Consider the following 21414-nt stretch of genomic DNA (forward strand, 5'->3'; position numbering starts at 1 on the left):
AAATCTGTAGAATTTTAATAATTATTTAGCCAATTATAGAATGTTAATTGAGGTAATATACTCTAATATTCTGCTAAAAATAAGTTCCCTACTAGGCAAGGATAAAAAGCTCTGTTTCTTAATTTTGTAAGAAAAAAATACGATACTACCTCTAGTGTCCACTTCTCTTGTAGTCCTCTGAAACTTAGTTGGGAGTCAGAAACTCAGTCTTTCTTAATTTTTAGATAAAAGTAACAGGACAATGCCCACAAAGAAAAGACAATAAAGGCTTGTCTTCTCCTGAAATGCCAGCAACTAACTCCTCGAGGCATCAATGCCCTTTTGTCCTGCCTTGGAATTGTTCTGTTACCTGTTCTCCCATGGTGTATATAATTATAATCTATGAATAGTTTACATACAAAAATCTTCCTAGAATAGATCTCAAATAGTTTAGAGAGGGAATATAGTCATCATTAAAAAATTAAATCCTACATTGGGAGAATGTAACATCTCTAACAGGAAAGGGGGAGAGAATTTCTCCTAAACTGTCACCCACTCATTCATTGGTAAGCATTTATTAACCATTTACCATATGCTAGACACTGTGCTATACCCAGCACTAAAACAAACAATGAAACATGTCAATTTTAATGTATTCACTTGCTATGTGTCCAATCACCTTCATGAACAATCACCTTTGCCATGAATCAGAAGAACTGGATGGTGCCCTGTACCCTTACGGAACATTTTGAACACTCTATAGAAGAATCCTGATCAACGGGGGGAAAAGACAGAACTGAATTTCAAAATCTCATGGATCCTAGACTTTCTGGAGCCATTGAGGCTGGATGATCATCCCAAAATGTTTACCTTGAAAAAATATTTAAACCTTGAACTGAAACTATCCCCTGAAGTCATCTTTAAACCAAATAATAGTGTAGCTTAATTACAAAAAATGTCTTCATTAAGCATTTCACTCTTTTACATAAATATATGCGATCAAAGTGACAACAGCAACTTGAAAGGATAGATGAGAACCTGAGCGGGGTAGTGAATCCATGTTAATGATGGTGAAATCACTTGGAAAAGGTTGTTGAGAAAGATGGCACAAGATGAAGAACGTTACCAATGCCACCGAACTACATGTGTAGAAATAGCTGAAGTGGTGTTTAATGGTGCTGTATTATCATCAAGTAAAGATCTGAAAAATAATCAATGTATTGATTTCATAAGCAACTATTAGTCTGGACTGTGGGAGAAGGATATAAAGAGGTAGAGAAAATACTTTTCAAGAAGGACTATTTTGCAATTACTAAAGGGTAGGCAAGCCCAGTGTTACAGATCGTATCCCCCAAAAAATATGTGTTGGAATCCTAGCCCCTAACCTCTTATTCCCATTTGGGAACAAGGTTTTCTCTGTTAAGAGGTCCTATCAGTATAGGATGAGTGTCAAATCTACTCACTTTTGAGATATAAACAGAGCAGATCAGGCACAGAAAGTAAGTATGAACGGAGAGGAAGATACATGCCACACAGAGATTGCCAAGGGATCAAGGAACACCAGGGCCACCCAAACTGAGAGAGACATCCCCCAGAGAGCACACAGAGCGAGCCTTCCCCTAGTGCTGGTGCCCTGGATCCAGACTCCTGGCCTCCTAAACTGTGAGAAAACAACTGTCAAAGCCACTCATTTGTGGTAGCAGCATCAGATAGCTAAGACATCCAGAATTTAACCTGTATTATAAAAATTACGGAAACCACCCCATTTTAGAAGCCAGAAAATATCTTTAAAAACATCATGCAAAAGTTAAAATGGTGGTAAAATATCAGACTTTTCTACTGTGCCTTCCACTCAAAATTGTCCCTGTACTTTATTCAGCAGCATAAGCACCAAGATTTTACATACATACAAATTAAAGCCTGGATTCCGGACCATCAGCTGTACTACTTAAGTATTATAATACTGTTAGAAAAGCAAGTGAACCACATCCAACTGAAATCACAGAAGTGTAAAGAAAGTTAACCTAACCAGCAGTCTAGAGTCTTCCCCCACCTTAACATTTTATCATGATATTTTTCAAAAATACACAAAAGTTAAAATGTTAGTTAATACCTGGGACTCTATCATCTGGAATCTGCCATTAACACTTTCCTTTAGTCGCATTTTCACGTATCTATTCATTTAACCATTCCGCCAGAGCTTCTCTGCCTTAAGAGGCACTCACAGTCAGTAGAACAGATGATTTGGTATGGCATCCACTAGCAGAGTAGATTATCAATAGGCATCATGTGTAATAAAACACATACTTCTTATCCATTTAAACTAGGAGGCCTGATGGCACAACTGTTAAGTGCTCGGCTGCTAACCCTTAACCAGTTATACCTGCTCCACCCTCCCTCATCCCAACAGAAGATGCAAAAATATTGCCAGGATCTGTGTAAGTAAAGGTCTCTTCTCATTAGTTTTCCCTTTTAATCTTTGCACTCAATTTTTCCAATTTGGGAATACTTTTTGCCTTCAGTTAAATTTTTTAAATTCTTCTTCTGTTCCAACTGCTTTGGTTTCTTCCTCGAGAGTATTTCTTCACAAACTCACAGGCAAGGCCTCTGTTCTCTGTCCTCAAGATCAATCATCTTCCTTTGTAGCTCCTCCCTCTACATTTTGGGAAACCTTCCAAATTTTCTGCATCATCAAGTCAATTTTCTGCACAACAAACTGTCTTCATTTTAATTTTGCAATGACATCTTTAATTTCCCTACAACTCTTCCTCCTATACTACTGTTTTTTCAGATGATTGTCTTTCTCTCCTTTCTGTTCTTGTTTCAAAGTGATTATGTCTTCCTGTATCCTGACGAAGATTTTCTACTATGTTCTTCTGGTTCCCAGTGGCAATCATTTTCAAAGATTTGTTCTTCCTCTGAAGTTTCAGAAAGATGCTTCCCTTCCCTTATTCCAAAGAACTTGTTCCAAGGCCTCCAGTTGAGAATTTGTTTACTCCAAACTAGTGTTCACAACAGAAAGAGTGCATACTCTTGGGCCCAGTCTCTAGCCCCTTGTGGTCATGGGCAGCATGCCCTTCTCAGATCTACAACTGGCCAGGAGCACATATGCACAATGACTAGCCTAATGCCCAGCTTCAATGGTAGGCTTTTATGTAGTACAGCTACACTGGACTGAGACAGGATATTCTCCTTATCATCATGGCATGATTCTGACACCATTCCAGGAGTGTGCAGTAAGCAGTGGTACATAAAACACTGAAACCTCCAGAAGGCACTATTAAGAGAGCTTTTTCCTCCTCTGCCCATGCCAACAATACACCTAAAACCAAACCAAACCCACTGGTGTCAAATCAATGCCAACTCATAGCCACTCTATAGGAGTTGGAAACCTCACAGGGTTTCCAAGACTGTAAATCTTTATAGAAGCAGACTGCCCTATCTTTCTCCCATGGAGGAACTGGTGGTTCAACCACTGACCTGATCTTTGGAAGCTAACCAAGACAGTAAGTGAGGAGTGGGTATACTTTACACTTAGAGACAATACCTCCCCATCCAAGTGTCTTCTGGGAGTCAAAACCTACACACTACTTGGAAAACGAAGGACACAACAACACTGTCTCAAACTGCAGCTGCCCAGTTTTCTGACTGGAACAGAACCTATATTTCTGAACCAAGGGCAGACTACAGAAAATGGAAGAAAGGTATTGCTATCAATTTGAGGCAGGCACAGCACTGCTGTGGGGAGGCTTTTGCTCACAATCTCTGGTCCAGTTCTATCAACCCTGTAGTTTGAGGAAATCTTGGAAAATAGATAGACTTTTAAAACCTAGTTACCAATGACATGAATTTGCAGTATTTTATGTCTTCATGGGAATTTTAGCAGGCAGTCAAGGCTATTTAGTAGACGACTTTTTAAGTAAGAAGTTACAATGAAAGAGGGTAGGTTGTAACAGAAAAAGAATCACAGAATCTCAGTGCTTGTTGCAAGAAACCTTAGCAGTCATTCAACTCAACCTTCTCAAGTCTACAGTAACCCAGTAACTGGTCACCAAGCCCTTCCTTGAATACCTCCAGTGATTTAGAACTCAGTACTTGGTCAAACAATTCACTTCATTCCTGCAGAGTTCTAAATCTTAGAATGCTGTATTTTATATTGAGGCAACATTTAACTTTCTGTAATTTCTATTCATGAGTCCCTAGTTCCCTCCTCTGGAACCACACAGGATAATTCTAGCATTTCTTTCAAGAGACAGACTCTTTCAAGTGGTCAAATCAAAACCACACCCACTGCCTTCAAGCTGATTTTGACTCATGGGGCCCTGTATGTCACAGAGTAGAGCAGAGCCTCACAGGGTTTTCTTGGCTGTAATCGTTCTGGAAGCAGATCACCAGGACTTTCGTCCACGGCACGGTGGGGGATGACTGAACCACCAAGTTTGGTTAGTAGTTGAGCACAAAGTGCTCACACCACCCAGGGACCTTTTTCAAGAAGCAGACTTTCAAATATAATAATATACTGCAAAAAGGGCATGGAGATGGCATCTTCTCCTCCAACCTAACACAGGGGAAACAAAGTCACCATCAACAGCCTAAAGCTTATTCCTATTAGGCCAGACATGCTACCCACGCTCCAGCTTTTTTACCAATTCTGACACCAACGGTCCCTCCCACAGCACTGCTTCTCTGCTGCGTTTGACAATCATTGCAATGGCCACACAGAACTTACAGACAATATGCGTATGGGGGTTATTAAGGAAGTAACAGGCTACAATTCAGGTTGAGGAACGTGCTCAGGACACAATTCTTTGATCACAGCAGTCTCCCTTCTGCTATGCCTGCAGGCATGCCTCTCTGGGACTTGGCCTCTCGGCTAGGCCTCTGTCTCGCTCGGGCAAGTGTTACAAAGCTCTTTTAGCTCTGCCAATAGGTACACCTATATGCACCCCTCTCGACCAGCAAGCCTCCTGCCCAAGGGCACTCAACTTTCTTGTTCTGCGGGTGAGGTAAGCCCACTGCTCTGTCTCATACCTCTTGGATCCACTGCCACCTTCCCTCGGCCGGGCAACTTTCAGCCAGGTGTGTCTGTCAAGGAGGTCCAGCACAGGGACCATGGATCCCAAAGATGCACTCCACTTCACCTCCAGCTCTTCTCTCCTCATGCACTGAGATCCCTGTTTCTGCCTCCAGGAAGGCTCATCTTAAGCCTGGCAGAATGACAAAACTAACCAATCCCCACATTAGAGTTCCATGTACCTTATTTGAATGGTCCCACCCAATAATCTGTGGGAGTCACAAAGATTGGTTAGAAAAGCCATGCCAAGTAATTCACTGCACCACACATATCCACCTCCCAAGTTATCTTTTTCAGTTGTTTCTAAAGATATACTATTAGCTCTGGTGGTGTAGTGGTTAAAGCATTCAGCTGCTAACCAAAAGTCAGCAGTTTGACTCCATCAGCCACTCTGTGGGAGAAGGACAACACAGTTTGCTTCTATAAAGACTGACAGCCTTGGAAACCCTATGGGGCAGTTCTACTCTGTCCTAAAGGGTTGCTGTGAGTTGGAATTGACTCGATGGAAGTGGGCGTGGGTAAAGCTATACTGGCACAACTTTGAATAAACCTGTATGAGCACACTGCACCAGCCATCCAGTACTCTCAGATGCAATGCTACCATTTGAGACAATGGTAAAGAAGACTCTTGGTCAGCATCCCTATTTACAGAACAGAAAACAGGACATCCTCAGCCTGCCACATATATTCTTTTCCACAGCTCCAGTAAACCTGATTAATGACCTCCACTTGCAAAGGAGGCTACTTACCTTAACCATGAAATAATGAATGCTATTGATCCAACAAGCTACTGCTATAGAGTGTTATTGATCATCCAATCTTTGGTTAAAATGGTCCTCATTTAGCAATTTCACTGTCGCAAACACCTGGAGCAAAGCACACTCATAATTAAAGAGTTTGGAGGAGTTAAAGTGAGAGGTGATGGACAGAGATCTCAGCTTTCTCCCATTTATTCTTGCTTCTGAGCTATTGTTTGTGTCAGAAGGGAAATTGATTTTCTATAAAAATAAGAAAACAAGAGGCACCAAGGGGCCGCAGAAGGTCAGCTTGGGCTGGAGAAGGAGGGGGGAGGTTTAGCACTCTATCTCTGTCACTTGCCTTCCAGGAGAAGGGAATGTTTTCTTTCCTGTGAGATCAGCCTCTAATACATCACTTTAGGAAGGCTCTGCCTGAGACTTCAGGCCATCACCAAGCTAGTTTACTTACAGAAGAAAAAGAAGCTACACAATATTCAAGGGGAACAAACACATGATGTGTTAGTGCAGAAGAGAGCAAAATTAGGCTATGAATTGCTGAATTAATAGCTCCTATACAATTTGAATAAAAATCAGTAGAAAGTAATTTTACAAGAGTTGGTCCATTTTAGAAAATGCAATTACACATCTCAGAAAAATATTAAAATAATAGAATAACAGTTTGCTATTTATGCAGGCATAAAAAAAAAAAAATCATAACTAGTTTCATTTCCCAGGACTCTGGAAGGACTGGTTGATGCAGAATTAAAGAAAGAACAGGAAGAGAAAAATAAAAAGAATTACTGATTAAGCTTAAAACTACTACATGTTTAGTTAATAAAGGGTAAATGTGAGGAAACTGGAAATAAACCTCTCTGACTGAAATACACATATTCTAATCTGAAACACCTAAATATATGCTTTTAAAAAGAATCTATATTCTTTGACCAGACTCAGCTAGCTTAACGACCAACTTCATCTTAATATTTTCACAAGCTGGATCGTACGCTCTGACAACCGTCACTACCGCTGATAAAATATAAGGAGCACTTAATAGAGAGCAGCTTGAAAACTAAAGGATTTTCTACCACTGGGGAAGGAGTTTTGGTGGTACAGCGATTCAAGCACTCGGCAGCTATCTGAAAGGTCAGTGGTTCGAACCCACCAGCCACAAAGCAGGAGAAAGATGAGGCATTCTGCCTCCATAATGATTTACAGCCTTGGAAACCTTTTGGGACAATTCTACAGGGTCTCTATGAATTGGAGTTGACTCGATGGCAGTGGGTATGGTTTGGTTTTACTGTTGGGGAGAAGTGGAATATAATATGCTATCAAAGAAAAAGAATGGTCCCTTTTACCACTCTGGTGGACTTGGGGCGGGGAGGACTTGTTTGTCACTACTAGTGAATCTACACAAGCCAAGGGGAATGTGTTGTTGTTGTTGTTTTTATGTGCCGTTGAGTCGGACCCAACTCATAGCAACCCCTCCTTGGGTTTCCGAGGCGATATCACCACAGAAGTAGGTTGCCCAACCTTCCTTCCTTCCGAGGAGTGGCTGGTGGGTTTGAACCGCCAGCCTTCTGGTTAGCAGTCAATTGCCTTAGGCACTACGCTACCAGAGCTCCAAGAGGAATGTAGGACTCCTAAATAATTAGAAGATTCTCAAGAATTTTCTCATTGTACATCTGACACTTCTCACATATTAGTCCTTCATAGCTACAAGGACTCAGGAATCCACATTATGAAAGAACTCTGAAGTCATGGGACAGGAGGAGACAGCCCAAACTGTGGTAGGAGGCCTCCTCAATTTGAAGGAGGTGGCCTATCAAGGAGCTCTGGTGGCCTAGTGGGTAAGACATTTGGCTGCTAACCAGAAGACAAATGGTGGTTCAAATCCACCAGCTGCTCCGAGTGAGGAAGAGAAACAATCTACTTCCATGAAGATTTACAGCCTCAGAAACCCAATGGGGATCACTATGAATTGCAGTCAACTCAATGGCAGTGGCTTTAGTTTTGGCAGAATTCCTGCCTACTTCAATTTCTCCAGGCTCCTTGTGCCCAGAAGTTATAATATTACAGCCTTGGAAACCCTATGAGGCAGTTCTACCCTGTCCTCCAGGGTTGCTATGGGTCAGAACTGAGTCAATGGCAGGGGTTCTGGTATCTTTAATAACATGTACTACATACGATGTTGTAGCACATAATCTGCTGATGTTATCATTCTCAGATGTTCATTGCAGATGTTCAAGGTTATGATTTATAAACCCACCGCCACTGAGTCAATTCTGACTCATAGGGACCCTAGACGGCAGAGAAGAACTGCCCGATGGAGTTTCCAAGGCTGTAAGTCTTTACAGAAGCAGATTACCCCATCTTTCTCCTGCAAAGCAGCTGGTGGATTTGAACTGTTGACCTTCTGGTTAGCAGCCCAATGCCTTAACCACAATGCCACCAGAGCTCCTATAAAAATAATGGAGGGAAAAAAAAAAACTCACTGCCATTGAGTGGGTCCTGACTCATAGCGACCCTCTTTGGGTTTCCAAGGTGGTGAATCTTTACAGAAATAGATTGCCCAGCCTTCCTTCTGAGAAGTGGCTGGTGAGTTCGAACCGCCAACCTTCTGGATAGCAGTCAAATCCTTAGGCACTATACAACCAGAGCTCCTTAGTGATAATAAAAGGCAATAATAATGAAAACTAAAAAAAAAAAAAAAAAAAATGAGATATTCAACTTACGTCAGAATCAACTTATAACAGAGTTGTCAGAATAGAACCTGGTCATAAGTTGGGGACTACATGTATAGTATAACCTGCAAAAGCTAGAACTTGTGTAAGGTGAAACTTGTCAGAGAAGGAAACCTCAAATATTTTCCGCTCCAGAGAGTGATCAAAAAGTGGTAAGGCTACATATCAAAGGCAGGAAAACTTGTAAGACCCAGAAAAACAAGGCAGTCCCAGTGAATTCTGGCTCTCACAAGTTCCACTGTAGTAACAAGCACAGAATAAAACGGTTCTCAACCAAGAATACTCAGCCCACCGAGGAAGCACTCCTGAGGGGCCCTGAGCTGGTACAATGAGTGTTATGGGGGATGGGGGGCGAGGAGGCCAAAGGACAGGTGCTAAACATCCTGCAGTATGAGAGAGACTCCCTCAGCACAAAGAACTGTCCCATCTAAAACACCAATAACACCCTCACTGAGAAACTATCATAGGTTATAATAATAATAAGGAAGTATCAACTGACAGTATCAATGCACCTAGGACTATAACAATTAACAAAAACTACACTGACATAAACATGTACCCACCCCTCCAGAAGTTTCTCAGGCTATCACACTTGGTATAACTCTAATGAGGCTCAGAACATGTTACTTTCAAAGCCCATTCTAACAACCTGACCATGATCCATAAAATATAAACTCAGTACAGTCAAATTATATGTAGCAAAGAACAAAATTACAGCACAAATGGATTCTTCATGGGGAAAGGCAGCTTACTGGGAGCTTTTACTGACTCCATGTGCACCAGTATTTTCTCTCACATACACATACATACACAGCAACCTTTGCTGAGACCCTGGTTCTAAGAACCGTATCTATGTATGGGTTGCATGGCATAAACAGCAACAGATCATTTTTAAAATAAAATTCTCAGTTATGCATTTGAGGTACACATTCTAAACTGTTTCTAGAAACAAACTTATTTTTATGACATATAGCCTTCTTGACATAAGAAAGGAAATTCAGGGATGGCATTTCAAAAATCTAGACATTAACAAGCTGATTAATTAAAGGAGGACTACAAAGTCAATATGGCAGGTTTGCAAGAAAGAGGGGTTTATCAAGACTGTGGGTTTATACTTTGGGTAAAATGAATGGGGAAAACCTGGCTTCGGAAGGGAGAGCTCACCATTCGGACATGTTCTCATCAGAGCCCTGTTTTTGTTCACCTGCTTCACACTCCATCCTTTCCTTCCTTCCCGTTTTACTTAGGAAAGTCCTGTTTTCTGCCGATTCACACAACCCATGGCCTGATGAGGTCCAGGGAGTATTTTCCTTCCAGCGAGACAGACGCTGCTTCTTAGCAGACTTGAACCTGCAGCCCCTCTCATAGCTCCAATCTGACACCTTGAGCTTCTGCTGAAGACTGGCAGCCACCTCAGATGTCACTCGCTTCACCTTCCGCCGGCGCCTGAGTGGTCGACAAGGTGCATTTTCAGTAAAGGAGTCGGATTCGTGCCAGGAATGTTGCTTACTCTTGACAACAGTGTTGAGAGCTGGGTGCTGCTTGGCTACCATGGTGTCATCGGAGTCACTAAAATTGGTGACCGGAGCGACTTCTCGACAGTCCTTGATGGCCTCATCCAGGCTTGACTCCGAGGCCTCACTGTAGCAGCAGGTATGCTCAGCCAGGTGGGTGAAGTCTGACCGGCGCTTCCGGCCTCTCCGTTTCCGAAGCTGCCGCCTCTGCTGCCGAGGGCTCAGGGCCATCTCCTCCCACAGCTCGCCAAGCTTACTCTGCTCAGATGTCTGCTCCAAGGCTGAGGCCAAGTCATGTACCAGCTCATCCATGGGGCCACATCTGCCAAAAGGAAGATCAAAAAAGAAAAGCCTGAATAGAACCTAATGGTTTAGACTAATGTTATAAAATATATTACAGCACTGCAGAGTCCACCTGTGTATAGAAAATAAAGTCCCCTTTCATCGGGCTGCTCCTTCTGTTACACTCTGTCCCTTCCCATGCTCCCCCAAAGGTATCTGGCCCTTGTAAAATGTCTGAACTCAATAGGTTTTTAACCACAAAAACTCAAACACTCACCAGGTGGCAAGAGAAACATTAGCAAAACACAAGCAAACAAACTCAGGGGAACCAATCTTTCCCCTTTTTCTTCAATTAAACTCATAACTGAATTACACGATAATGAAATCCAAACAGATCAGAGACTGTCTCAACAGACAGAAGCAGAAAAACACACAACTTCAAAACCAGGGCAGGGTGAGGGCACCACAGGGTAGGGGTCCAGTCTCCCCAGGCAGGAGAATGAAGGACTGATTGTCTATGGTCTGGGATCACTGGTGAGAATGCATGTTGTGAAGGACAGAAAGACAAGTTAGTGACATACCCTAAGGAAGACTGCTTGCAGTTTTAGTGATCCAAGTCTTTGTGGTGGTCCAGGATTGTACTCAGAATGGAAAAAGGAGACTGAATCTATGCCCATTCTAGTCCAGACTACCACCTGGCAGCTACCAGGGACAGGACGCTATAGAGTATGTCATATGATTTTAATAATTAACACCTTTTAAGTTCTTCTCCCCATCTTTCAAAAATTAATCATCCTAATTAAATGCTTTAATGCCGCACAAACAGGAAATTACTGAGGCTAGAATGACAGGGATGGGGTGGAACCAGTGTCAGATTACCCAAAAAGCAAGGTAAGCACGGACTTCCTCCTGCTTACTTACTAATCTGCAGTAAACAATTTCACATTTTTTCACCACATCAAAGATTCTGCATCTAGGTATAGCTGGCATCTGTCTTTCTCCCCACCCCACAGTACCTCCCTTCTGAATCAAAGCCTCTTTTCAAATTTACAATCCCTGACAGGGACGGGTACCCAATAAGCAAGGAAAATACAAGTGAACCCATGTGAAGCTGTTCACTACAGATGAGTAAGCGAACATATGCAAGTCTGTGCTTACTTTGCTTATTGGGTAATCTGCCCCTGGGTGAAGCCTCTAAGATTTGTGGCTAACTGCTTTCCAAAATATTCTATTTTTCTAACCATTCTCATCAAACCATCACACATCAAGAGTCACTTCAGATTCAAACCTTCAAGGGACAGGAATAGCAGAATAGCAGGACAATTTTGAAAATTCACTTTTAACAGGAAATGTCTAACACCTTATTATAACACACATTAAATAACCACTTTTGCCTAGGGCTCATTAAGCGCAGCAACTTCAGGACCATAATTAGAGCCTAAAACCCTGTCTGGCGCAACTCTCAGACCGTATTTCCGTTTGTGCAGTTTACATTTGCAAAGGGCTTTCTAAGACCTATTTTCACACTGTACCAAAGACAATGAATTCAAAGGCAGGAAAACATCTTATCTGCCACATCTGTGTGAGCACTGAAAACATCTAGTTCCAAAACTACCACCTAAACAAAATTTCTCAACGTGTCAAAAGTCACACACACAAAAAGACCACATCTTCTTGAGTAATAAGAAGTGTTTTAAAACTGTTTAAAATGCACAATCTGCACTTGGGAGACAACTGTCCCAAAACCCAGATAAGCTACACTAGCGAGAACAGCATGTCTAAATTTACTTCTGTAATGAACTACTACTTTAAAAAGTCAGGCAGAACGGTACAAACTTTCCAAGTGGAACGAAGTTAGCCAACAACTTCTAATCGAATGCCTGTTCAGAATCCTTTCCTGCCTCCAAAAAAAAAAAAAAAAAAAGCTGCAATGCAAACAGTAGATGACAAAAAAGAACCCTGAGAGTCCCACACTTCCAGTATCGGTGCAGCCTGCCAGCGGACCCCTCCAAATCCAGGCATGAACCCCCGGCACGCTCCCGAGGAGAGGTAAGCTTGTCTGAGTCACGCACAAGAAGAAACAGGAAGCTGGTGGACAGCAAGTAAGAAGAAAGGCAAACGCAGGATGAAGGGCAGGCGGGGAAGCAGGAGGCACCTTCTCCTCTGGGCTCACCAGGGGCAGGGGTCAACCATTCTAGGTCAGAAGCTGCCAGAAGCCAAGTTTTGGAGGCTGAACTCCCTCCCACTTCGGCAATGGCAACATGGCCACATCAGTGAAGAAAAGCGTGTTTGGGGGACTCTCCTCCACGCCCTCACCCGCCCTCAAGGAATAAGACAACCACGGCTCGGGACATCTAGCCCACATGCTGTCGCCGGCCCGAAAGAGCCAGAAAGGTTCGAGGAGAGGACAGGACGGTCGCCCCGGAGACAGCCCCATCCTCACTCTCCGGGATGGGGGGCGATGGGCCCTGAAAAGCAAGGCCCCGCCACCACCGCTCCTCCCGCCGACTGCCACGGAGCCATGGCACCCCTAGCCGCTCAGCTGCGGCCCGGAGTCCTGATCTCCGCTGGCATGGGTCCCATGAACCCCAACCTGCTCATCCCGCTCCTCCCCCTCACCGGCTACTGCAACCGCCTCCTCCGGCCGCCGCTTTTTGGGCCGACTCTCCCCGCCGGGGTTTCCCTCACTGACCTCATTTCCGGCCTGGGCCGGAGGGGTGGAGTGGTAACAGAGTGGGAGGAGTTAACGTAGGCGAGAAGGACCGCCCCAGGCGCAGAGCTTCCGCCCTGAGGCCGCGCCCACTTCCGCCCCGTTAGGGGCGGAGCCCTGGGGAATCCGGAAGATTCGGGTAGAGAGAGAGGCAAGCAAGGTGGGTGGTTGGTGAGGGCGGGGTGAGATGCTTTTCCTGGACTAAATTGTCGATCCGAGGAAAGACCCCAGCGATCTGGCTATATCGTTTTTGGAGGTGTAAGGAGAATGAGCGTTAGGGAGAGGCACCTTTGCTTGCTGACTTACTCTTAGAAAGGATGTGTTAAGTTGGAGGGAAATGGATCCTGTCTTTAAAGTGAGAGTTGGTGCAACCTATAACCAGGATACTTTTGCAGTGAGTTACACAGCATTAAAGTTATACATGACTAGAGCAGCAAAATTAATAGAATTAATAAACTTGTATTGAATTTATAACCCAAGGTATAAAGAAATAACCTTAAGTCCATACTGAGATTTAAAAAGAAAAGATTGAATAAATTCATGGGAAAAATGAGGCATGTTTCCTGTGCAGCGTTATAATTATGTAAGATAATTTAGAGAGAGAGAGAGAGAGCGCGCGAGAGAGAGTTCTGGTGGGGTAGTACCTAGGACTGCTGTGCAGAAGGGTGGCAGTTCAAACCCACCAGCCACTCCTGGGCAATCTGCTTCCGTAGAGATACCACCTCAGAAACGCAAGGGTCACTATGAGTCCAATAGACTAGACACCAGTGAGTTTGGTTTTGGTATATATATATATATATATATATATATATATATATATATATATGTTGTTGTTATGTGCCATCGAGTCGAACCCGACTCATAACGACCCCTCCAGTAGATTGCCCCATCTTCCTTCCGAGGAATGGCTGGTGGGTTTAAACCGCCAGCCTTTTGGTTAGCAGGCAAGTGCCTTAGGCAGTATGCTACCAGAGCTCCTATCTATCTATCTGTCTATCTATCTATCTATCTACACACACACACACACACACACACACACCCTCTTAAACTGGGCTGTGTATTATAACTTCCTTCCAAAAAGTACAGTATGAAAAACGGCCCAAAAAATGGAGTAAGTTTACAATGGTTGTGACAGATACACCTCAGCCAGGTGATCAAGGGCAACATCAACAATAAGTCAAGTTGATAATATGCAGCCTTGATAGGATGTGATGAGAATGGCACAGGCAAGAGAAACCTGAGGAGACACAACGGATAAATGTAATACGGTGTTCTGGACGGGATCCTGGAACAGAAAAAGAGCATTAGGTAAAAAAGGAAGGTTGGGCAATCCTACTTCCGTAGTGATACTGCCTCGGAAACCCAAGGAGGGGTTGCTATGAGTCGGGCCGACTCAACGGCACATAACAACAACAACAACAAGGAAACCTGAGTAAAAAAGGGACTTTACCCCAAGCAGTAGTAAATCTCCCTCTTTGAGCAGGCCCTCTTACGCACTTACATTTTCTATCCTGTGTCACGATTCTTCTTGGTGTACATTGTCTCCTTTCCCACCCAGTGGTAAGCTCTTTGATGGCAGAGACTATCTTATTTGCCTATGAATCTTCTGCAGTTTTTTGTACATAGGAGGCTTTCCGTAAACAATTATCGGTGATGTAATATGGAGAGACATGTTACACCTGTGAAAATAATTCCTGGAATTATTTCTGAGAATGAAAATTAGGTGGGGGTATATCCAGGAAGACTTTATCATGGCTTTTTAGGAGCTTCTGATTGTGATCTAAGAATCCATAATTAAATATCTTTCCTTCTGTGTGCCTAGCACACATTGAATAAATGAAAAATAAAAGGATGGACTTTACTTAATAATCATCTATATTGGTTCATTCATTGTGACGTATAATATATTAATGTAACATGTTAATAATAAGGGAAGCTGGGTGTGGGGTATATGAAAATTTGTAGTATATGCAATTTTTCTATATACCCAAAACTATTCTAAAATTTGAAATTTTTATTTTAAAATTTAAATTTTAAATCTTACATGTGTAAAAAAAAAATGTGCATGTGTTTTGATCCAGCAATTTTGCTTCTAGGAATTTATTCTTAAGGAAAAATTGGAAATGGGCACAAAAATATTCAATGCAAGTAGATATATCTCTGCAATGTTGTGGAAGGTGGGGTGAGAAGACTAAAAATAAATCCTACAGCAAGAGTTAGTTAACTAAATTATGATACATCTATGAGATGGACTACCTGCATTCTTTTAAAATTGATGCTATGAAGAATATTTGATGACATGAAAAGTCATTGATTTATGACTATGTACATTTCTGTGTGAATATTATACTTCAATAAAAAGCTTCCTCTAAAAATGTAGAGACTGGTCCTATTCATGTTTAAAGGAAATGAAATCTATACTTCCATAGAAACATGACCAAAATGATATATTACACAATGTCCAGAACAGTTCCATTATAAATGACTTATCTCCTACCTGTTGTTTTTATGGATTTTTAGAATTTTCTGTGGGTGAAATTTACTGTGTAAGGAATTAAGTAAGGGAGAAGCCAAAGATGACTGTGGTTGCAAGCCAGAGTGACTAAGAGAATGGTTGGTGCCATTTGCCCAGCTAGAGAAGTCAAGGAGAGAAACAGTTCTGGTGAGAAGACAAGCAATTCCATTTTGAACATACTGAATTTGTGACTCCCCCAGAACAGGGAGATGGAAATCTCCGACAGGTGTCCACAGCCCTTGGATCGCTTTTCTACTTAAGTAAACAAACAAATGCAACGCACTGCTATTGAGTCAGATCCTACCCATAGCGACCCCTCCTTGGGTTTCCAAGGTTTCTAAGGCAGTATCATTATGGAAGTAGATTACCCAACCTTCCTTCCGAGGAGTGGCTGGTGGGTTTGAACGACCAGCCTTCTGGTTAGCAGTCAGATACCTTAGGCACTGTGCCACCAGAGCTCCTACTTAAGTAAAGTTCTTTCTAATAAAGCACATGAGTTCCTGGGTTGTCAGTTGGCCTCCATCAACACTGAAAGCTCCCAGATTTCTTAAAAATCCAGCTTTTAATTTCAATCTTCTGCTAGATACCTTTCCACTTGCTTACCCCACCAGCATCTCTAATTTAAGATGTCAGAACAAAGCTTAGTTTCTTCCTCAGTCCCTACCAAATCTGCCTTTCTCCAGTGTTTGTTTGAGAATGTCACCACCACCATGCAGACACCCAAGAAGAAGCTTCAAAGTCGTGTTCAGTTCCTGCCTCTTCCTTACACTCTTCAACTAGTTAAATACCTCATGGATTCTACTTCTGCAGTATTTTTGCATCCATTCTACCTCCTTTGTTTTCACTCTGCCATTAGCCTCCTCTGAGCAGACAGCCACTTTTCTGGATGACACAACCTCCTCTTTACTCGTCTTCTGACTTCCGGTCTCTTCCCCAGACAAACCATTCTCTACACTGGTAACACAATGAGCTTCCTTAAACACAACTTGGATCATGTCACCTCATCTATTTTTCATTACCTCCTGCTGTATGCTTTAGCCACATGAGACCACTTACTGTGTCTAGAACACACCTGGGATTTTTGGTCCTTTAAAGACTCAATGCCAATGTCACCTCCATGAAAACTCCTTTCTCACCCACTCTCTGGCTCCTCCTTTGGACTCTCTCAGTATTTTCCAACACTTTTATTACACTTTCTTTATTCAACCTTGAATTAGAAACAATTAAGTGTGAGTTTGCCTCGCCAACTAAATCATTCATTCAGTAAATGTGCACTAAGCACCTACAGCATGCCTGGCCCTGTGCAAAGCTCTGGAGATACAGTTTATGAGAACAAAAATGAAGACAATTCCATTGTCCCAGAGACCCATGTTACTCATCACATTCTTACCAGATCCTCACACAGTGCTTTGGAGGTAGTAGGTATTAAATAACAATTATTGATTTAGAAAATGAATGTCTGTTTACCAAATGTTGGAACAGAAATTGAAAGTGCTTATTTCAATATTAAGAGAACATTTAAACTAAAGCTGCACCTTCCGGTGATGGCAGGGCCACTGAAGAAAGCAGGTGGCAAACGAAGGAAGACCAAGGGGCCGCTCAAAAGAGACAGAGAGCATTTGGAGAGAATCAGCATATAGAAGTCAAAGGAGAGAGTTTCACCAGGAAAATTGGAAATGAGCAGTTCCAAGGAGAGGCCATCACGTTTAGTGACTGTGGAAGTTCCTCGTGATCATTTTGAGCAGACTATAAGCTGTGTCCTGAGAGAACTGCTTAACTTCCTTGATCCTTGTTTCCTCGTCTGTAAAATGGAGATAATAACAGTAGTTACCCATCTCTTGGGTGGAGATGAAATGATGAATATAAAGTATTTAATGCAAAACTATTGGTAATTATTGAGAAGAGGAAGAGACTCTTCTCAAGTAAAGTCCCCTTCAATTGAGTGAAACCGTTCGCTGAATGAGGGAATCTCCAGCCGAAAAGGATCTGCACATGGGAGGAAATAACACGTTTATCTCTCCACAAAAATTTAAAAAAAAAAAAAAAACCCTCTGCTGTTGATCTGTTAGAGTCTCTGCAGCTATAGTAAACCTAAACTTTTCACTATGGCCTACACAGCCTCGCTATGATCCAGCCCTGCCTACCTCCCAGCTTCATCTTGAGCTGTGTTTCTGGGCTCGACGTACCAGCACCCAAATTCTCTGTCCCAACAGGCCCCAGAACCATATGCTGTCCTGCTCCTGAGATACCTGCCTACAGTGCTTTGCAATGTGGAGTCCTGAGCCCCCGCTTCTGACCGGCTGGCTTTTGCCACTCCTTTGGATTATAATTAACTAGAAGAACTCATAGACCTCACAGAAAAAGATACACTTATGATCACTGTTTTATTATATCAAAAATGATACAAATGAAGAGATTCATGGTCTGGGAGGGTTCCATGACCCAGAAAGGGATGGGCTTCCTTCCTTCTTGCATTGATGTCTATCACTAACCAGGAAGCCCAGGGAGATTCCTTGTCCTTTTACTGGGGCCTCATTACATAGTCATGACTGATTGAATCAGCCTGTCTCCCTCGAGATCAGCTGATAGTATGAGGTGGTCTTTCTGTTCTGTTGGTGGTGGTGCTGTTGAATTAGTTCTGACTCATAGTGACCCTCTGTACAACAGACAAAACACTGCCTGGTCCTGCACCATCCTCACAATCCTTGCTGTGCTTGAGCCCATCATTGCAGCCAGTGTGTCCACCCATCTTGTTGAGGTCTTCCCTTTCTTCACTGACCCTCTACTTTACCGAGCATATCTTTCTCCAGGGAATGGTCCCTCTAACCACATGACCAAAGTACATGAGACAAAGTCTGGCCATTCTCACTTCCAAGGAGCATTTGGCTGCACTTCTTCCAGGAGAGATTTCTTCATTTTTCTGGCTGTCCGTGGTATTTTCGGTATTCTTCACCAATAGCATTATTCAAAAGATGTCAACTCTTCTTCAGTCTTCCTTATGCACTGTGCAGTTTTCACAAATATATGAGGCACATGAAAATACCGTGGCTTAGGTCAGGCACACCTGGTCTTCAAAGTGATAGCTTTGCTTCTTAACACTTGAAAGAGGTCTTTTGCACAGATTTTTCCCAGTGCAATATGACATCTGATTTCCTGACTGCAGCTTCCATGTATGTGGACTGTGGATCCAAGTAAAATGAAACCCCTGACAACTTCAATCTTTTCTCCATTTATCATGATGTTGCTCATTGGTCCAGTTGTGAGGATTTTTGTTTTCTTTATGTTGAGATGTAAGCCATACTGAAGACTTTGATCTTCATGAATAAGTGCTTCAAGTCTTCACTTTCAGCAAGCAAGGTTGTGTCATCTGCATATCACAAGTTGTTAATGGGTCTTCTTCCAATCCTGATGCTGCATTCTTCTTCATATAGTCCACTTTCTCACATTGTTTGCTCAGCAAACAGATTGCATAAGTATGGTGAAAGGATACAGCCCTGACTTACACCCTTCCTGATTTTAAACCATGCAATATCCTCTTATTCTATTCAAATGACAGCCTCTTAGATTATTTGAAAGTTCCTCATGAGAACAATGAAGTGTTCTGGAATTCCCATTCTTCACACTGTTATCCATAATTTGTTATGATCCACACAGTCAAATGCCTTTGCATAGTCAATAAAATACAGGTAGACATTCTTTTGGTATTTTGCTTTCAGCTAAGTTCCGTCTGATATCTGCAATGATAGCACTCATTCCATGTCCTCTTCTGAATCCAACTTGCATTTCTGGAAGTCCCCTGTCAATATACTGCTGCAACTATTTTTGAATTATCTTCAGCAAGATTTTACTTACATGTGATATTAATGATATTGTTTGACAATTTCCACATTCTGTTGTATCATCTTTCTTTGGAACAGGCACAAACATCGATCTCTTCTAGTAAGTTGGCCAGGTAGCTGTTTTCTAAATTTCTTGGCATAAATGGTACAGCACTGCATTTGTTTGTTGAAACATCTCAATGGGTGTCCCATCAGTTCCTGGAGCCTTGTTTTTCACCAATTTCTTCAGTGCAACTTGGACTTCTTCCTTCAATACCTTCAATCATATGATACCTCTGAAAAGCTGGACATCAACAATTCTTTTTGGTAAGTAACTCTGTATTCCTTCCATCTTCTTTTGATGTTTCCAGCATCATTTGGTATTTTCCTCACAGAATCCTTCAGTATTGCAACTCAAGACTTGGATTTTTTTCTTCAGTTCTTTCAACTTGAGAAATGCCGAGCGTGTTCTTCCCTTTTGGTTTTATAACTCTAGGTTTTTGCACATTTTGTTATAATAATTGACTTTGTCTTCTCAAGCTGCTCTTTGAAATCTTCTGTTCAGCTCTTTTATCTTGTCCTTTCTTCCATTTGCTTTAGCTACTCTCTATTCAAGAGCAAGCTTCAGAGTCACTTCTTACATCCATTTTGGTCTTCCTTTCCTATCTTTTGAATGACCATTTGCTTTCTTCATATATGATGTTCTTGATGTCATCCCACAACTCGTCTGGTCTTTGCTCATTGGTGTTCAATGCATCAAATCTATACTTTAGATGGTCTCTAAATTCATGTGAGATACAATCAAGGTCGTATTTTGGCTCTCATGGACTTAATCCAATTTTCTTTAGCTTCATCTTGAACTTGCATATGAGCAACTGATGGTCTGTTCCACAGTCAGCTCCTGGCTTTGTTTTGACTGATGATATTTAGCTTCTCCATGCCTCTTTCCACAGATGTAGTCGATCTGATTTCTTTGTATTCCATCTAGTGAGGTCCATGTGTATAGGTCCTGATTATGTTATTGAAAAAAAGGTTCTTGCAATAAATAAATTGTTAGTCTTGCAAAATTCTATCATGCCCTCTCTGACATCATTTCTATCACCAAGGCCATATTTTCCAACTACCAATGAGGATTCTTTGTATCCAACTTTCACATTCCAATCTCCAGTAATAATGAACACATACATCTTGATTGCATGTTTGGTCAATTTTAGACTGCAGAAGTTTGTGAAAATGTTCAATTTCTTCATCTTTGGTTTTAGTAGTTAGTGCATAAATTTGACTAACAGCAGTGTTAACTGGTCTTCCTTGTAGGCATATGGATATTATTCTATCACTGACAGCATTGTACTTCAGTATACATTTTGAGATGTTCTTTTTAATGATGAATGTAATGTCGTTCCTCTTCAATTTGTCATTCTTGGCATAGTAGATCATATGATTGTCTGGTTCAAAATGGCCCAAACCAGTCCACTTCAGATCCCTAATGCCTAGGATATCAATTTTTATGCATCCCATTTCATTTTTGACAACTTCCAATTTTCCTACAGTCACACTTCATAATTCTATGTTTTAATTATTAATGAATGTTTGGGGATGTTTCTTCCCATTTTGAGTCATGCCCCATCAGCAAATGAAGGTCCCAAAAGCTTTGCTCCATCCACATCATTAAGGTCGACTTTACTTTGGGAGACAGCTTTTTCCTGCTCTGTGGGAATCTTATGTATGCAGTTATTATTGTTAATCTAAGGCAAGCAGAAAACTTTATGGTTGTACATGACATTACTGTCCTTTGTCCTGCGACTTTGAGTTGGTTCCTTATTCTTTGGTTAATTTTAAAACTGCTTTGTTTGCAAAGTTGAATATTAGCTGAGTCTGAAGATTTATATCAGGAGTCTCTGAAGGCTAGACAAGAACATAACAGGAAGAATACATGAATGTGAAACAGGATGTTCAGTTTTATGAGGTTCTGGAAGTCTGAAATAAGAATGTATTTAACCATGCTGGGAGTAAAAATAAAGTGCTAATGATCATCAGTCTTAGC

General features: G+C 41.9%; 1 protein-coding gene across 1 annotated transcript in view; it reads right to left on the reverse strand.

The window, feature by feature from the left end:
- Positions 1-10357, reverse strand: part of GPATCH2L (G-patch domain containing 2 like) — an 85927-nt gene extending 75570 nt beyond the window's left edge. The window contains exon 1 of the mRNA XM_042781024.1: positions 9696-10357. Coding sequence (XP_042636958.1) covers positions 9696-10357 — 662 coding nt within the window. The remainder of the gene's footprint in view (positions 1-9695) is intronic.
- Between the last annotated feature and the right edge of the window lie 11057 nt (positions 10358-21414).

The sequence above is a fragment of the Orycteropus afer genome, unplaced genomic scaffold, assembly GCF_000298275.1.
Source record: "Orycteropus afer afer isolate SDZICR_OR568_19922 unplaced genomic scaffold, OryAfe1.0 scaffold00079, whole genome shotgun sequence".
NCBI classification, from domain to species: Eukaryota; Metazoa; Chordata; class Mammalia; order Tubulidentata; family Orycteropodidae; genus Orycteropus; species Orycteropus afer.